Source organism: Hipposideros armiger, unplaced genomic scaffold, assembly GCF_001890085.2.
Source record: "Hipposideros armiger isolate ML-2016 unplaced genomic scaffold, ASM189008v1 scaffold_1357, whole genome shotgun sequence".
Classification (NCBI taxonomy): domain Eukaryota; kingdom Metazoa; phylum Chordata; class Mammalia; order Chiroptera; family Hipposideridae; genus Hipposideros; species Hipposideros armiger.
Genome location: NW_017732707.1, coordinates 1 through 18,569, shown reverse-complemented (window position 1 = coordinate 18,569; position 18,569 = coordinate 1). Strand labels below are relative to the sequence as shown.

Here is an 18,569-nt window from a genome sequence, read left to right as displayed (position 1 = left end):
CAGCCTCCTGGGTCTGCCCGCCTCAGGCCCCTCATGATGTAAAGTCCTTACAAGAGGTCTCTGAGGGTAGTTGGGAACCCGAGCTGTGCAGACACCAATTTCAGCACCAGAAAGGATTTGAATCCTAGATTAGTGTCCTGTCACACAGGTGTTTTTTAACTGGGTGGCTTCTAGGGACATCTGGATGCCCCCAAAATTATATGTATGGGCATTTTCCTAGGGAGAACACCCACTGCTTCCAACAGATTGTCAAAAGGGTCTGTAGACAGCCGCCCATTGCATCCTCAACCCCGGACCAGGAAAAAAAAACAGCCATAAAAACCACTGTAATCATACTGATTATGCTGATCCCGTTGTTCTTCTCTAATGATCATGTCATTCTTTTAAATATGATAGCCTTTGAATGCTTTAATAACAAAACTGCCATGGGGAATTAAGAAAAACAAGCACAGAATTTTCCTGCTAAAATCATTTATTATTTTGAAATGTCATATGCTCCTCCTTCTAGTGATTGGATAAAATCCAGCATAGGTGAACTGTTTTCTATATTTGAGATTTTATATCCATATACTATAATTGTATAATTGTAGAACTTTTAATGACAGTAAATTGTTTTTAGGTACTTTATACTGGAAATATTTAGCTGTATTGATTTCATACCTTTGAACGGAAACCAACAATTAACGATATTAATTTTAAGTATGTTTGATAACAATGATAATCCAAATTCATTAGTAAGTAAATTTGGGTAAAATGTGCTTTGCTCTAAAATCCATTTAATGCATTTTTTTACACAGATATTTCAGAAGTCATTGTGGAAATAAACACAAACATACACATATTTATTCACAGAAAATGCCATTATGACTTTAATATTAAACATAGCTGTCATAGTTCACAGAAAGAGCATAAAGTGCAAAAGCTCCATTTCAAAAGGCCTTAAATCACTCCCAAAGCAACGGAGATTAAATGCTACCACAGACAGTGAGCACACCAGCCTTATACGGCACACTAAAGTGTGAAATATAAAAGAAAGAATATATCTGAAAATGCTCTATTTGCTCTGATTACATACTGTGGTCATAAAATAGTGTTAAATCTGGTTCAAAATATAGGGAAAGATACAATTCAAACAATTAGAGTAGGGGCCATTAAAAAAAATCCGTAGGAAATGTTGTCTATAAAATCCACTGAGAATCCCAACCTGGCCTGAGACTTCTGTTTTGGCCAGCTGGAACGGCAGCACCCAGGCAAAGAGCTGGCTAAGAAAGGCTTTCCAAGTTCATTTAGGGAAAAGGAGCTCTGAGGGGGGTTCTGGCTGGTCTTCAGCCCTCAGCTGTCCCCCAGAGGTGGTCGCATGTCAGGGAGGGACAAATCCCAGTCCTGGAGCCTCCCACACAGCACCGGGGAACATAAGCATGATAGACTGCTGAGAGATGTTTTTCACACATGAGAAATCCTACCAACAGAATAGGTGATGGTATTTTTACAAAGCCCATGTTTGATGACTATCAAGCTTGGTCCCCCAATGGTACATCTTTGATTCATAACTAATGTTTTAGGCACTCTTCAGAGGGACAGGAACAAAGTTCCCCCAAAACATAGCTTGTTACCAAACAGATTCAGGTATCTCCTCCCCATACACCTTTAATACGTTCACTGAAGTCTTGTTTTATAATAATATAATCATAAAGGGGAGAAAAAGATTTCTCTTTCTAAAAATCAACAATCAAACACTATAAAACAAGAATCATTAAAAAAAAAGAATCATTGATTTAAACAATCACTTGGTAATACTGGTTTTTTTAATAAACTAAATCCAGTTCCTTCTGGCTATTGATTTTGGGCAAATTCTAACCAGAATAAAATCTGATAGTCATGCTGAGCAAACGCCATGACCTAACTCCTAAAATGTCAGATGTCCACTTTCCTGCATTAACGGAGGAGAAAAAAACGATTCACTGATTAATAAGCTATTCACTTATTTTAAACCTGAAGACATCAAAACCTGTAAAGCCATCTATTTAACACCTACTTCCTATGGTTCATCAATCCAAGCACAGAAGTGTATCAAAAAGCGGAATCCAGTCCGTTGTCTTAGGGCCCATTGATGTCAAGCTCGGTTCGCAGGCAAGACTCAGTAGTCCGTCTCAGGATCCAGTGACGGGCTAGCTCTCAAGTAGATAGCTAACTCTAGTGTACTTCAAAGCCTGCTCTTCGTGGCATTTATATTCCCTTTAAGCTACAGGGTAAACTGTCAATGCTAAAAGACATCTATTTGCAAATATATTAAGGGCAGTGGGGAGAGACAAGAAGAAAATATACCAAAATATCAAAATATTAACAATGGTTGTCTTTGGGCTATAGAAACACAGGTTGGGTTTTTTTTTCCTCTTCTTGGACTGTTCTGTAGTCTCCCAATTTTATTTAAAGAGCACGTAGTGCTATAAAAGCATTATAAATATAAACATAACTATAAATATGAATGATACCATAAACCTAACTTAAAATAAGATCAGTATATTCCTACCCTCTTGATTTACCGTCCCATGCTGGCAAGCTACAGTGACTGCTGTTCCAAAAGAAGACATGTTTTTGTCTTCCTCACATATGTCCCATTCCACCCTTCGTTCTCAGCCCTCATCTCATTAAAACCAACCTCTTGAAGGGCATTGTGTTTTTCACAACAAAAGCATTCCTTCTGAATTTAGTCATTTGTCTTGCAGTAGAGGAATGGAAATAGCCACGTGAGTCTGGGCACTTAACTTCCTCACTTCCAGCAGAGTCACATTTTATCCTTATTTCCAAAGGACACTCAGAAACTTCCAGAAGGTCAAGGTCAAAGCCTTGGGAGATGGCCATAGTGTTCCCTGGGAAACAAGCCCTGCATCTGATAGGGGTAAATGGTCCTTCCTTGAGTGTTGGAGCAATGCTCCCCTCACTGAGGAAACTTCGAGACAGAAATTAAACCTCACACACATGCAAAAAACATTTCCTACTCCCCTCTCTCTGCTTCTCCTTATCTACGCTTCCACACTAAGACAGTTGGGCTTAAAATACATCAAACCTCCTACTTGAGCACATTTTTATTCTGCAGAATGGATGGGACCAGAATCCATGCCTGCCAAGTAGACCTGAAGTGAGGACAATCAGATATTTCCCTTTTAAAAATTCTAGACTTGAAACCCGAAGGATTTAGCTGTTTTCAAATTCTGTTTCATGAACCACCTAGGTCTCATAGAGCTATATTAGAGGTTCCACAAATATTTAATTCAAATATCATTTTTTAAATATGTTTTTAAACTATAATACAGCAACATGTACACCCATTCAACACCAAATTTTCCACCTTGGAAACCACCAAATTGTTAATTTGCATTTTCACTGCCTGATATATTAAGGAGATGCTCTAAATTTAACCTTAAAATAAATTTCAGCTAAAAATTACAATCTATGTCACACGTTAGGGTTCCATTCTTACTGCAAACAGGGTTCTGCTGCTAAAATCATTGGAAAACCATAGAAGTAGGATAAAGTCATTCATTTTTAAACTCTGAATTCAGTTCCTTAATACACGCTTCACCTTTGATGTTGTGCAAATTCTAATGAGACTAAGAGTTCCTGGACATGCTAAAAACTGCTGCTGCTCAACTCTCAGAGACAGGACAGTGACGTGATTCCTGTCCATACATGGACAGTCCGTCCTGCCCTCTCACAATGGAATGTTGCAAAGCAGGAAATGCCTGAGTTAAAATGAGTATCCCTGAGGTCTTGAGTTCCCACCTCACACCTTCAAGACAGGTTTGGAGTCTTCCGTTCATCCCAATGAGGGGATTTAGTTGTAGCCAGTGTCACTTTCGGTGAGAAAGACTCAGAAGGCAACAGATTCACCCTGCTGCACCAGTGACCCAAAGCAGCCGGTGGATAGTTACTGCGAGCACTTGAGAAAAGCGAGCAAATGCTCAGAGAGAACCACAGGAAGCACCTCACACTGTGAGAGTATGGAGTGTAATTCCCACAGCAAAAATATTAGAGAAAGAAGAGGGGAGCTTCTTGAGGATCATTTCCAATAGGATAGCACACAAGAGGCTTCTAACGAGAACAAGTTTCCAAAACTTCATGTTTGCGCCAAATTTTGAACCAGGACCCCCAGCAAAAGTGTCCTGAGCCCTTTGGCAATGTTACAGAGATCAAGCAGTAAGGAGGGGTGGAGGCGGTGTATGGACTACTCATCACAGCTATGCCTCTGTGTGTTTGAGGCTACTGAGCTGGGGTGGGGGACAGACAGTGTCAACATTGTCATCAACGTTTCATCTTCAAGAATGGCTTAATGTGGAGAGCAGTTTTTGGCATCGAGGTGTTTTCTCATTAGCATATTCTCATCTGAAGTCAAGTCTCCATCTATCAGTAGAGGTAGAAGTAAGAGGATTGACAAAAGCATGAAAACCTGGGTTATTGAGAGCTGTAAGTGGAGAACTAGCTTCCTCAGCCACAAGCCCCAGGAGTGTTTCATTTGATTGGTTTGGTTTTAAGAGTTTTCCCAAATGAAAATCTCTGGCATTGTCCATCAGTTGTGAGTATTGCCTGTCACAGGATCAATCTGTCAACAGGAATGGTGGGGTCGGAGCAGGCAAACTCTCCAGGAAGCGAGTCATTGTGCATCACTGGGTCCCCCAAGTGACTGCTCTATCATTGCCACAAAGGATGCAGCCCAACAAGCCACTGCATCTGGAAGTGACACTGAGAAGATACACCTGGTGCCCTCAGCCCTCCACTTTCCATCTTTGGGAAAGGGGAAGACACTCACTTCTCCTCAGGCAGAGTGGAGTCCCGATGGTCCACATCAGTTAGAGCCCAAGGGAACAGAATTAAAAAAAAAAAAAAAAGCAGACCCCTCCCTGCCTCCACAACCAACTCTGAGAACCTCCCCCCTCCCCCTCTGTCTTTGCTGAAAAATGCATGAGGAAACATGCAGAGAAGCCAGCCCCCGCCTTCCTATCACGTGATCTTGACTGGTGATTTCTTGTTGGCGCACAGAAGGGATACGTAGGGCACACCGATGAAGGCCCATTTCTCGCTGGGCCAGAACCTGATAACCGGACCTTGCTCAGGGATCTCCGAGGCAGCATCAAAGTAGGCAAAACATACGCAGCCCAGGTAGGCGGCGAGGCAGATGAGGATGTGCCTGCAAAGGGAGACAGGAGGTGAGAACCGGATGTGAGCGATGGCTGGGCTGCCTTCCCGCTGGGCGGCTCCCCTCTCTGGCCTCACAGTCCAGGAATGGCTGGGATGACAGTTCAGGGCCTCTTGTAATCAGCAAGGGGAGAAAGTGACTAACAATCCCTGGAATAGCAGGAGAATGATAAATCTAGAGCAAATAGGGCCTGTTTTAGAATATTCTAAACTATTCCAGCTTGATGACAAACATGCAAATGCCTTTGGGGCTCAACCAAGAAGACAGACCCAAGAATTTAAAACAGGCACTAAGAGGAAGGAATTATACAGCATCCATATTGTGAAGAATTAATTGGAGACAAAAAATGATGACGATGATATGTAAGCATTGGTAAGGAAAGATGTCTGTGATCTAATACTTCGTTTAAAAAAAAAAGGACCAGTTTGCATTATGTGTATAATGATGCTATTTTTATTTTTTTTTAAGTAGAATTACAAAAATATATATACATAAAATCAGAAAGGATATACCTCAGGCTGTTAACAAATTGTTATCTGTCTTTGGTAGATGCAATTATGAGAGCCTCACTCTTTTATGTTGTTTAAATTTGTTATATATTTTTAAAAAAACAAAAACAAACATGTCATTTTATAACTGGGACAAAAAAGTGGTTCAACTTTGAAAAGCAAAGCGGAAAGAACACCAAATTTAGAAACAAATTAAGTTTAAGCCAAAGTTATTACAATCTAATCTTTTAATATCACTTAAATCACTAGTATGACCAGGGAACTCGGATGGACAAAATGTACGATATCTTGAATGAGGTCATATTTATGCAGGTGGATACATTTATTAAAACTCACCAAAGTATACTCTTAAATCTGTGCATTTTATTATCTGTAAATTATAACTCAACATCTATATAAACTGTGTATAAATTCACTAGTGTGAATCAAGGTTGAACTTAAAAAATATCAGGCAATGGATCCTAAGACTGGAATCCCCAGTTTGTGCTGTTTTATTTTGTTTTGTCTTTTGCAGACAATTCTGGAAGTACCCACGCCTTAAACTGAAAATAGATTGGGTCTCATGGTGGATATACACAAGTCTGTACATTCAAGGAAATGGAAGTGAAATTCTTCAAACCATATATTGGGTTGTCAGAAAAGTCATGACGCATTTTTGCAACAAAAACATAGAAAAACTACGTCATGACTTTTCCGACAACCCAATAGTTTGATAGAAGTGAAACTTTATCTGAATCTAGATCTAACAAAGTTTTTCCAACTCTTTACCAAGAAAACTTCTTCCTGAATGTTCTCAATTTACAAGAGACATTCTAAACATATTTCTCTTGGTCCTTGTTGTTGTTTGCAATCAGAAGTCATGGAGGACAGCGAGGGGAAGGTGACTCGGTTTGGGGCTGAAGAGGTTCCTAGGAAGAAAGCCACTCAATTTCCTCCTCAGCTTTCTGAGTGTAGGATTCTGCATACTTTGTGACCTGCTTTTTTTTAACCTAACAGTGTATCCTGAGCATGCCAAAGTATAGGTGCTCTAATTCCCTCTTATCAAACACCTAGGCAGGTTTTATATAACCAGGTGGTGTCGTGAACAATTCGCTTTACTTCTCTGGGACTGTGTCTTCACCTGTAAAATGCATGGGTGAGACTGTCCCTAGATGACCTATGAGGCCCATACTTTCACCTGGTCACTCACACCTGAAAAAGGGAACTTGGACTGACAAAAAAATGTACTGTATCTTGAAAGAGGTCATATTTACCTCCCTGTGGTTCATATTTGGACCACATCCTCGTCCCCACACCTGTCCCAAGCCTTTCCCACCTCCCCCAGCCTAGAGATCTAGCTAGAGCTCAGGTGACAGATTAGGTTTTCAAGTTCCATTATGCTTTAATAATGGAGCTAGAGGTCAGGGGCCCAGGACTTGAAGCATAAACAATTAGGTCTTTTTGTTCTGGCTAAGCCAGCTCCCTGGAGCCCGTTCTGTTTTTGACAATACTTTCTGCTGCTTCTGAACTGTCTGACGGTCTCTGCAAGGACAGAGGGGCACTGGGGCTCTGCTCTGTCCCCTGGGCACACCTGTGCACCCTGCTAAGAGAATGGAGCCTAACTGAAAGTGCAGAGCCCTGGAGTGCAGCCAACTCCCCACAGGCAGGGGCTTACCACACACAGTGCAGGTAGGGAAAGTGGAAGGACGACAACAGCTCACAGAAGGCTCGGTCGCTGATCCAGCAGAAGAGGGCAAGGGTCCACCAGAGGCCCGAGAAGAGGCCCAGCTTAAACACACGCACGTTGTCACACCTGCATGAGATCCAGACAGCAACTCGCTATCAGGCCTGGTTTCCGCCCACCTCACTGGCCACGTCTCTGGTTCCTCACTTCTCCCCAGACCCTTGGCACTGGAGTTCCTACCCAACATACCATCACACCCCTCAAGCCTGTGATGTGAATACCACATGTACACAGATGACCCACAGAGCCATACCTCTCACCTGGGGCTTTCCCTGACTTCAGACTCACTTCTACCTTCTTGACATGTCCACCTGATGTCAATTATACACTAAATTTAACACATCCATATGAGCTCCTAACATTCCCCCACCCCACCCAACCCTGTTCTTCTCCCAGCCCTCTCCAGAAAATGTCATCCCATGCTTTTACAAGTTCAGGTCAACTATATAGACAATTTATTTTGCACTATAAAAAGCAAAATAAACAGGCCTCTAGCCTTGCGATTTAACAGGTAAAATGAAAACTGACAGAAACAAGTATCAACAAATATATAGGCAATTAGTCTGCTACAAGAGGATCTACAAGGTGTGATCAAAAAATATGGTGAAGAGCGGCTGGGTGGTTCAGTTAATTAGAACATGGGCTCTGAGCAACAGGGTTGCCAGTTCGATTGCCATATGGGTCAGTGAGCTGCACTCTCCACAACTAGATTGAAGACAATGACTTGGGCTGAGCTGCCAGTGAGCGGCCGGATAACTCAGTTGGTTAGAGCACGTGCTCTTAACAACAAGGTTGCCAGTTCGACTCCCACATGGGATGGTGGGCTGCGCTCCCCGCAACTATATTGAAAAAGGCGACTGGACTTGGAGCTGAGCTGCACCCTCCACCACTAAGATTGAAGGACAACAACTTGACTTGGAGCTGATGGGTCCTGGGAAAAACACTATTCCCCAATAAAATTAAATATATGTGTGTGTGTGTGTGTGTGTGTGTGTGTGTGTGTGTGTGTGTGGTGAATGTTTAAATAAAAAAAAATTATTACAGTAAAAGATACATTGCCATCTACCCCTCACAAAATACTCCCCCTCGCTTCAAACACACTTATCTCATCATTCTTGCCACTTTCTGAAGCAGTTCTGGAAGTCCTCTTTCTGAGTATCTTTTTTTTTTTAATTGGGGGATTGGGGAGGGGAACCAGCCAAGTTGTTGTTCTTCAGTCTTAGTTGTGGAGGGCGCCAGTCGCCATCTGGCTGCCCGTCAGCAGCTCATGGCCTCTAAGCTCAAGGTGCTGTGTTACAATCTTAGTTGCGGGTAGGTGTAGACACCATCCCATGAGGGAGTTAAACTGGCAGCCTTGTTGTTAAGCGTGCATGCTCTATCCACTGAGCCATCCAGGTGGCAGCTCAGTTCAAGGTACTGAGTTCAGTCCTAGTTGTGGGCGGGTATAGCCCAGCATCGAACAGGCAGTCTTGTTGTTAGGAGCACGTGCTCTCACCAGCTGAGCCATCCTGCCACCTGTTGGCAGCTCAGCTCAGGCACAGTGTCACTGGCCCATGTGGGAATCGAACCGGCGGCACTGTTGCTCAGAGCTTGTGCTCTTAAGCTAACTCTTAACCAACTGAGCCACTCGGCCCGCCCCTCTGAGTATCTTTAGTTGAGCTGTCGAGGCTACATCAATGTCCTGAATCCATTTGAAACGTTTGCCTTTAATGGTCATTTTGACTTTGAGGAAGAGCCAGAAGTCACACGGTGCCAGATCCAGTGACTAAGGTGGATGAGGACACACCGTAATGTTTTTATTTGACAGAAATTGCCATACCAGAAGCGATGTGTGACACAGAGCCTTTCCATTGTGATCACAAAATATGGTGAATGCTGCTGCCAAGTGCCATCCAATGGAAAGGCAGGGATTTTCAATAAGGGAAGCAGCGCATCGAACCTTAGTAACAGTGTGTGACAAGTTTCAACTTGTTCGGTGCAGTCAATTGGGTGTGAGCTACAGTGGAGAGACGGTGTGTTTTAAAGTGTGCCGTAAATCATCCTCCATCATGACAACACTCCGTGTCACACATCGCTTCTGGTATATGGCCATTTCTGTCAGATAAAAACATTACAGTGTGTCCTCATCCACCTTATTCACTGGATCTGGCACCGTGCGACTTCTGGCTCTTCCCCAAAGTCAAAATGATTCAGGACATCGAGGCAGCCACAACAGCACAACTAAAGACACTCACGAAAGAGGACTTCCAAAACTGCTTCAGAGAGTGGCAAGAACGATGGGATAGGGCCGGCCGAGTGGTGCGTTGGTTAAGAGCTGGTTTGGGACGCCAGCTCTGAGCAGCAGGGCCCTGGTTCGGATCCCACATGAGGGCCAGTGACACTGCCCTCTACAGCTAAGAAGGTGAACAACAGCTCGACCTGGAGCTGGGCTGCCGTGAGTCGCTGGCGATGGCGTAGGCTGCAGTGAAGCTGCAGTGGGCTGCCATAAGCTACTGTGTGTGGCCAGCAGCCAGCATGAGTGGCCGGCAGCCGATGTGATCTGTGAAGAGCTGCCGTGAGCGGCCATCCAGAAGCCGGTGACTGATCTGCCTCACCCGGGAAGAGCGCAATGATGATGCCAACTTGGGCCAGTGAAGCAACTTCCTCCACAACTAGACTGAAGTACAAAACGACAGCAACTTGTCTGTTCCCCTTCCCCATATTCCCCAGCGCTGTTCCCCTCCCCCAATTCCCTAATAAAATCTTTAAAAAAAAAAAAAGAACGATGGGATAAGTGTGTTCGAAGCGAGGGGGAGTATTCTGAGGGGGATGAATGGCATTGTGTCTTTTACAGTAACAAAGTTTTTTTATTTAAACATTCACCGTATTGTTTGATCACACTTCATATGTATATTCAATTTAATTAAACCCAGACAGTCTGGCTTAAGGAACACACCCCCACAGAGAGCTAGAGATGCAGAGTGTGTGTCAAGTGGCAAAAGTGAGGTGGAATGTCAGGTGATTAGTCACATGGAGGCAGGGCTGGGCTGACACCTATGAACCAGGGAGAAAAAACACTGCAGAGCCAGGATCGCAGGGAAGCCTGGGACTGTCCCTTCCTGTTTCTAGAGGCACAGGCCCTGCTATATGCCACTGACCAGGCTCATTTGCACTTGGGACTTGTCCAAACCTGGGCTCCATTAGGTTTTATTCCCACTTTTTTCAGGGCTTCTATCAAAATGTCAATGTGAGGTTAAATGGAAAAACAGGACAAAAGCAGGACCCTATTTTAGGACAGAATAATCTGAGAGCATATCTGCCATTTCTCCTCTTCTTGAGCTCTTTTTTTGTATTCTCAACGTTTTTCTTATCAACTCACTCCTATAATCAGAAAAACATCTATTTTAAAATATTTTAGATGTAGCTGAGTCAGTTGGTAATGCGACAACACCACAAATTTCAGTAAATGTCAGGTCATGACCCCAAGTCATAATAAAATTTTGTTTCCTCATGGTCTGAGAGAAGGTTCAGAAAGGACAATGAAAATACGAAAAGACTAGCTCTAGGAATGAGGCTAAAGAGAAAGAGAAAGCTGAAAAACAGTCCCTCCCCTACTTCCTCTGATCAGAAGGGAGGCACAGTGAGAAACATTAGCTGAGATATGATAGCTCATCGCTGACAAGCAGGGAAGATCCTGCAGGGAGACGCAAAGAGGAACAGGGCATCCTGTTGGCTGGGAACTGGATCACAGCAGGTCAACAACCATCTTCTCTTTCCTCGCTGGGACTCAGGCGAGAACTGGGACGTGACAGTGAACACAGGGACCTCGTCCCTGACCATGTGGAGGAACGAAATAACAGCACAAATACTATTTAAATTACAGTCAGGATGGGTGCCAATAAAGAAGAACTTGGGGTGCTATGAGAGCATATTAACAGTTGGGCCCAAACCTGAAGGATGAGAAGGGAACCAAGCAGGAGGGTCCGAAAAAAGGGACAACATGAACCAGAAGGAGCTAGGCCACCTTGGAGACATGGAAGGTTGGAATGGCTGGAAGACAGAATATAAGGGGGAGCTTCATGAGGGAGAGATTAGCAGGCAGGTGCCATATTGAGGATTTTGAACTTGATTGTAATTGCAGTGTTAACTAATAGAAAACTGACTGTGACTAGATGGGGTGGAAGGAAGAGGAAGTTAGGCTTCTGGCTTGAGCAGCTAGGTAAATGATGCTCAATTTACTGTGGCTGGAACTATTAAGAGAACCAATACTGTAAAAGGCAGATCAGGAATCTGGTTTTGGACAAATTGAACTGGAAATGCCTGTGACATGGAGAGTTGTAGAGGTCAGGTAGGCAGCTAGATACATAATGGTGGGGGCAGAAACAAGTACTGGGTTAGAGTCATAAATCTGGGAGTCACCCACATACGTACGGTAATTAAAGCCATGGGAGTAGATGAGGTATTTTGAAGGAACTACAGAGGGGGGGAAGCAGGCAGGTGAGACTGCACCTTAAGGGATCCACACATGCAAAGGTGCATAGAAAAGGAGTTTACAGGAGATACTTAAAAGAAGCTGGTGTAGAGTTAGGACCCCAGCAGGGTGTAGCGTCACAGGAGCTACAGAAAAGAACAGTTCAAGAATGGGGGGAGGGGGGTGCAAACAGCTGAGAGAACAACGCATAAGACCCAGGAGGGCTGAAAAATTATCACTGACTGTACAACCAAGATGGGTTTGGGTACTGAAGTAGGGGCAGAACCCAGAGAGGAGTGGGTTGAAGAGCAAATGAGAAGTGAAGGATGGAGTCAACCTTTAAAGAGGTTTGGCTGTGACATACAGGAGAGATAAAGGGCGGTGGCTGGAGACAGACATGGATTGAGTCCAGGCTGACTGTTAGAAAACATGGAGAGACTCAAACATTTTTACAGGCTAATGGGAAGGACCCGTTAGAGAGAGAGGGATGACACAGTAGACAATTTACAGGAGTAAAGTAGGTATAGGAGAATGGAGGAAATAATCAATAGGTACAAAGACTTACCCTAGATGGAAGGAGGGATATTTCCCGTGATGCTGCATTTGCTAATGTAATGATGAAGACCAATTAGTAGTGATGACTAGCTTTTTAGGGACAAAGATTTTAAATATGGAACTAAAATTATGTGTTTTATAACTACTTACGAAGATTAGAGTATTAAGGGAAAATATGTTTTCCTGCTTAAAGATCACAATTGTGAAGCAGAATTATTTAAACTATGAAATAATCTACCCTAACCACTTGTCTTCCCCCATTTGCTCTTATTTACATATTATGAATTAAAAATATTTTCCCTTTCCTTAAACTACTTTTAATAAAACTATAAGCTAAAATATATTATTCGACTCAAGAGTTACAAGGACTAGACTGCAGTGAATTCTCAAGAAACACAGCTAAGTCCAGAACATTCTATTCACTTCAGGCCTAGTATAAGCCAGAACCACTAGGCTGACTATTACAAATCCATTTCAGATGTCTTCATTAGGTATTTTATTGTGTGTTTTCCTAAGAGCTTCAAGATCTGTTAGCGTTCTGAAATGAGTCTCTTAATTCCCCAGTCCTTGAAGGCTTCTCACAAAACCCAACAAGACAGGACCTGACAGTGTCCTTCCATGTTTAAATACCTCTTCAACCACCTTTGACCCTGCTTGGTATTGCTGACAATCAAAGCAACCCCCAAAGGCAAAGCAACGGAAAGAAATGTGTGTGTGTGTGTGTGTGTGTGTGTGTGTGTATGTATGTATATATCCAAGACAGAGAAAGCTGACTAACACATACACAGCAACTCTCACAAAGGAAGACAGATACAAGACTTCAGTTAAGACACCCCATGTCCATAACAATGAGAGTCATGAATTAAAATGTATTTCTAAAAGTGGACACACACAAAAAAGTAGCATTTTCAAAGATTATTAAAATAAGGGCAGTAGTCAGATGTATTTTAGTTGGGGCTAGAAGATAATAGTGTACATACAAGAACTAAAATGTTTCTGGATATCAACATGAACTCTGAGTATACAATTTCCCAAAGGAAAATGCTTGTGCAAATAGCAAAGGCTTTACTTAATAGGTTGTAAATAAGAAACTTGGTCTCAGAGAAACTAGCAGAGTCAACAGTATTACACCTTAGGTCAAGGTTGTCTTGTATATAGAAATTCATTTCTTTTTCCTTCTCTGTGTAAATGCAACCACCTCTTTTAGGACTTACCTTTTCTCCTTATTCTTGTCATCTGAACAAATCTATTCTCCTTTCTACAGAGTTAAGTGTAGGCAGCTTGGGCTAGGGGCATACAGGTCCTTGAGATGTTCCTACTTAGCTAGCTTTGGACCATTGGGATGTGCTGCACCCACTAAACAGCTGCTCCCCTGTTTCTGAAAATGAGATCATTAACATTTTGAACAAAATCATCAAGCCTGCTTTCCATCCAACAGTCAGGAACTACCTCTTCATGAAGAGTCTAACTCCTTCTCCACACCAGCTCCTTGTTCCTGGAGATGGTGTGTCCCTATCACAGCGACAGACTAAGGGATAGCAAGAAGAACAGCACCCACCTCTTTAGCTCTGCAATGAGCAGGGCAGTGCAGGGAACCCCGAGAGTCATCAAGGAGATGTTGTTGATGGCAGGCTTGACAAACGCCAGACATGTTGTAACTGCAGACAGAACGCAGACCACCGCCTTGAACCTGCCCCTGAATTGGTGAGAGCAAACCAAATCCATTAGCAAAGGAGGTCTTGTTTATCTAATGTTGACAAGGTCCAGGGGCTGATGGTGGGAGTGCGAATACCAACAGCCTAAAAACGCTTCCCACTCACTGGCTCAGTAATTCCACTTGTAGGAATACAACCTCAGGAAATAATCAGAAATTTTCAAAATAGTTAGCCATGAGAACGGTAAAATTAGAATCAACCTAAGTCCCTAAGGGTGAGATAGGGATACTTGTTTTCTTAGTGTTACTTTTATAGGGTTCTTTCTTTTTTTTCCAGATGTTTTACAGCAGGATTTGGCAAATTTTTTCTGTAAAGGGTCAAATAGTGAATATTTTAGATTTTTGGGTCACAGAGTCTCCAACGCAGCTCCTTACATCTGCCACTGTAGACAATAAGTGAGTGAATGGGCAAGTCTGTGCACCAATAAGACTTGATTTGCAAAGACAGGCAGTGGACCAATCTAGCCCACAGAGCATAGTTTGTCAACCCCTGCTCTACAAGTTAAACATGTATGTCTTTTATAAGAAAAACAGAGACTATTTACAAACTATAGAGCTTCCTAGTTTAAAAGGGAAAAAAAATGTCCTATGTTTCTAGTATACAAAAGTAAAATTCTTAAAAATTTCTAATAGGGTCTATATTTACTGACAATCCACGGTCTCGTATGCATTGGCATTTTGTTGACAAGTTTTTGACATGGTAAATCTTAGAAAAAGTAACTGATACCATCCTTCCACTCTTGAGTGGAAGCGCTTTCAGTAGGAAAGAGCCAGAAATGAGGACGTGATCCTGGGCACGTTCCTTCTTCTCTCCCCGGGACGCCATTTCCTTACCTATACAATGAAAAGTCTGGACTAGATTATCTCTAAGGCCTCATCCATGACTGAAATTTCGGAGCACGTGATTTTCCTTAAGTCTCTGTTATTCCTCAGGAGCACAATTTACTTTGGCCAAGAGCCCTGGAACAGGTCACAGTGAGGAAACTAATTTGAATGAAATTCCATTATAAAGAAATAAAAGTTTACTGAAATCTTCAAAATACAAACTTATCTCTTAGAGGAAAACCATTTGTCATCAAGGCACAGGAAATCATTGATCAAGCTGCCAACTTTCTGACTGGAACGAGCAGGAATTGTAGCCCTGAACTTTGACCAGAGGAAAAAAATATATATGGGAAAGGATCCAGGCAGCAAATCCTCAGGAGAACCGTGTTTTTCTCCTGACCTTGGCTGGCATCCCTCAGCTACCGGATAACAGGCTGCCTACTCCAGCCTAAGGACGACAGCCCACACATCGTTCCCCCTCACCCCTCAACATGTGCGTAGCCCAGGGACCCACAATAAGTCTTTCACTGGGTTTGAGGTTCTATGACACATGCCAAGGCTTTTGGCCTTTTGAGATTGGATAAACGCAACATCATAACTTTCCAAATGGCATCATCTTCCTGTAGCCAATGGTTTAGGATTAAGACACAGGTTAGAAAGAGCGATTCAAAGCAGAGGTGTTCCCGTGAGACCCATGTGTGTTCACCTTCTGCTTCCATCACTGAAGTCTCCAAGCTTCAGGTTTCCCACATGGAAATTAAGACACCTGCCTCAGGAAGTTCTTGCAAGCATGAGAGCATTTCATACAATGCCTGGTACATGGTGTGTGCTCACAAAATCCACTATTACTATTATCATTACCATCACTTGAAAAGAAATGCTATTTAAAATATTATTATTAATAATAATAGCACCCTATGAGAGAAAATCTGACTGAGCTGGTGGTGCAATCACCAAACACTCTATAGTATTGCCAAAGAGTCCAAAGGCAGCAAGCTTGACAAAACATGCTTTCTTTAAGGAGAACATGGGCAGACACCTCCCACATCAATCCAGTGGGTGTAGAGGAATGTGCTTTGGGGAGGCAGCTTAGCCAACGAGGACATCCTGTGAACACATGATTTTGCAACCAGCAGAAAACAACAGTGATCACACGACCATCCCAGCTGACCCCAGGGTCACCAGAGGCCCAGGCTACATGAGAGCTAGAAATATTCAGAATCAAGGGGCCCTCATGGATATTGTCTAAACAGTGATGACGGGCAATCCCCACAGCAGCCTCTGGTCCTTGTTTTCAACTTTCCAGCCCATTACAGGCTTACACTGGAACACAAGGTCAGGGAGCTCTTAGCACCCCTTCTTCCTGTATTTGCCAAACCAAAATCTGGCAACCCAATATTATCATCATATTATTATAGCAAAGCTGTTACTATTATCATTAGCTACTCTTTAAAGAAGTGGTTTTCAAGTCTATCAGACCCTGTGCCCCAAATATTTAAATCAAGTATTACCCCTTTTACTATTCTGAAGTGAAGTGCGATTTATAGATGCTAAAACCTCCCATCATTGTGACAACCATAAACTTCCCAGACGTCCCTTTAAGAGACAGAAATGTCCCTGGTTAAGATCCTACCCTATAGGGATAAAAACATAACCTATTTAGAACAAGCCCTTGATTTGTCTAAAAATTTTTAATAACCATCAACAGCTGAGTGTATGTCCTGACGATTCTTAGGCCATTCTAGGCAAGATGAAAGAAAGCTCTTCTTTTTTTAAACCCACCAATTATTCCTATTTACATAATCAGCTTTAATAATTTGCCCGCTGTTCTAGACATCATTATGTTCAAAGACATCCATATCAGCCATTCACAATAATTGCTAGCACTTAGTGAAGCCTTACTCTGGATGAGACACTGTACTATATATGTCATATGATTTTTCCACATATTACTAGTGCAATGAGGTAGATGCTTTTATTATTTCCACTTTACAAATGAGCAAAATGAGGTATCAGAACTTACAAAAAAAAGTGGATTGTTATTCATAGCTATATCTGTCTGATCCAAAGTCACTTAGCCTCCATACTCTCTTTTCTTTAGAATTCTCATACAGAACTACTCTTAATATGTTTCAGAAATATTCCAGCAAAGTCTAGATCACAAACAACAAAAATAAAGAAAGATAAATGTTAACTATCTGGTAAACTCAGGCAGCTAAACCACACAATCCATGGCCTACAGAAATCCTGGTTTTGATCTGACATCTTTGGTCTGGCCTGCCACGCCCACTGCAGAGCTGCCCCCTGTCATGGCGGTAAAGCCCACGCAAAGAGGTTTGGTCTTCTTGCTCTTCCCATCACACAACAGTTGAAGATGGACAAATAGAACCGACATCTTTATTTAGAGTAATCTACTTTTCCTGTAACATGCGGCTTTTCTTTCCTTGCTCACTAAAATCGTCCATGTCCATTCCCTCCTTCAATTTGTATGCATATCACAGAGATGCCAGGCAGGAATCTCCTCTACATGCCATGGGTAGTCATGAAAGCGAACTTCAAGCACTCACCATGTTCTTAGTGCTACACAAAGTGCTCAGCACAGTTATCTCAGAAGAACCCCGAGGTGAACAGTATTATTTACCTAATTTTACAGATGAGGAAATAGAAAGTTAAAGACTCCAGACAAGTTATACAGTCTGTGAGCAGGGAAGCTAGGATTCAAACCCACTCCAAAGCCAGGCATATATACATATATGGTGCTCTCCCCCAAACCGAAGAGAGGGGTCACATCTTCTCCAGAGAAACAGTGCAGGGTGCTGGCAACAGAAACGTCCTAAGGGGTGACAGACCGCCCTGCCTCATAACATGTTTTCACGGTTCAAGTTGGTAAGCTTTAATTACTATAGCCATTGCCCTATTTTCTTCTCTCCTGCTCATAACAACAATCCCTCCCTCCCACCTTTAAGAAATGAGAAAAGAAAAGGGTTCTCTACTTGTATTATGAATACATTAAAAACCATCACTTGGAATTTCAACCCAGGCCTCCAGAGTGCCACAAACAAACAAAACCCGTATTCCCATTTCTTCAACTTCTCTCTCAGATCCCAGGACTTGAACAATCAGATCTAAGAGCAAAGTGGTTCCTCAGCTCTGAACCTAACACACACCAGGCTCAGGGAAAGGATGGAGGTGACTGGGGGGCACCTTCCGAAACAAGAGGAAAAGCCAAAAGGTAAATGGTGTGTTTCTCAGGTAGAGTCAAAAAGTCCCTGACTGCAAAGCTGCTTTATGACCCTGCCATCTACCTCCATCCCCACTCTCATCCCCTTCCCCACCTCATGAAACTTTCTGATCATCCCAGTCATTCTCTTGAAGCTGAACAAGGAAACAAGACAAGACTAGAAACCAGAGACAGCCTAAACCAACCTTCCATATTTTAAAGTAGACTTCCTCCATTGAGGAGAAGGCCTCAGCAAGATGGAGACCATATTTCATCTAAGACCAGGAACGCCCTCCTTTTCACTTCTACTTGTAAACAGCTATCTCTCTCTCTCTCTCTCTCTCTCTCTCTCTCTCTCTCTCTCTCTCTCTCTCTCTCT

General features: G+C 42.7%; 1 protein-coding gene across 1 annotated transcript; it reads right to left on the bottom strand.

Annotated features, from left to right (window-relative positions):
* Nucleotides 1-454: 454 nt before the first annotated feature.
* On the bottom strand, nucleotides 455-17,281 carry LOC109377289 (alkaline ceramidase 2-like). The gene is made up of 4 exons (XM_019633616.1): nucleotides 17,211-17,281; nucleotides 13,990-14,127; nucleotides 7,358-7,495; nucleotides 455-5,185 (listed from the first exon to the last, which is right to left on the bottom strand). Exons 1-4 carry the CDS (start codon nucleotides 17,279-17,281, stop codon nucleotides 4,999-5,001), a joined length of 534 nt encoding a protein of 177 aa, XP_019489161.1. The 3' UTR covers nucleotides 455-4,998.
* Nucleotides 17,282-18,569: the final 1,288 nt, after the last annotated feature.

Bases quoted from the DNA above. Each gene is read 5' to 3' on its own strand.
- LOC109377289 (XM_019633616.1), bottom strand. From the start codon at position 17,281: ATGACAGGGGGCAGCTCTGCAGTGGGCGTGGCAGGCCAGACCAAAGAT. The intron at 14,128-17,210 runs GTAGGCCATGGA...TCACCAATTCAG, and splicing joins AGATCAAAACCAGGATTTCT to GGGCAGGTTCAAGGCGGTGG. The intron at 7,496-13,989 runs GTGGGTGCTGTT...GATCTCATGCAG, and splicing joins CTCATTGCAGAGCTAAAGAG to GTGTGACAACGTGCGTGTGT.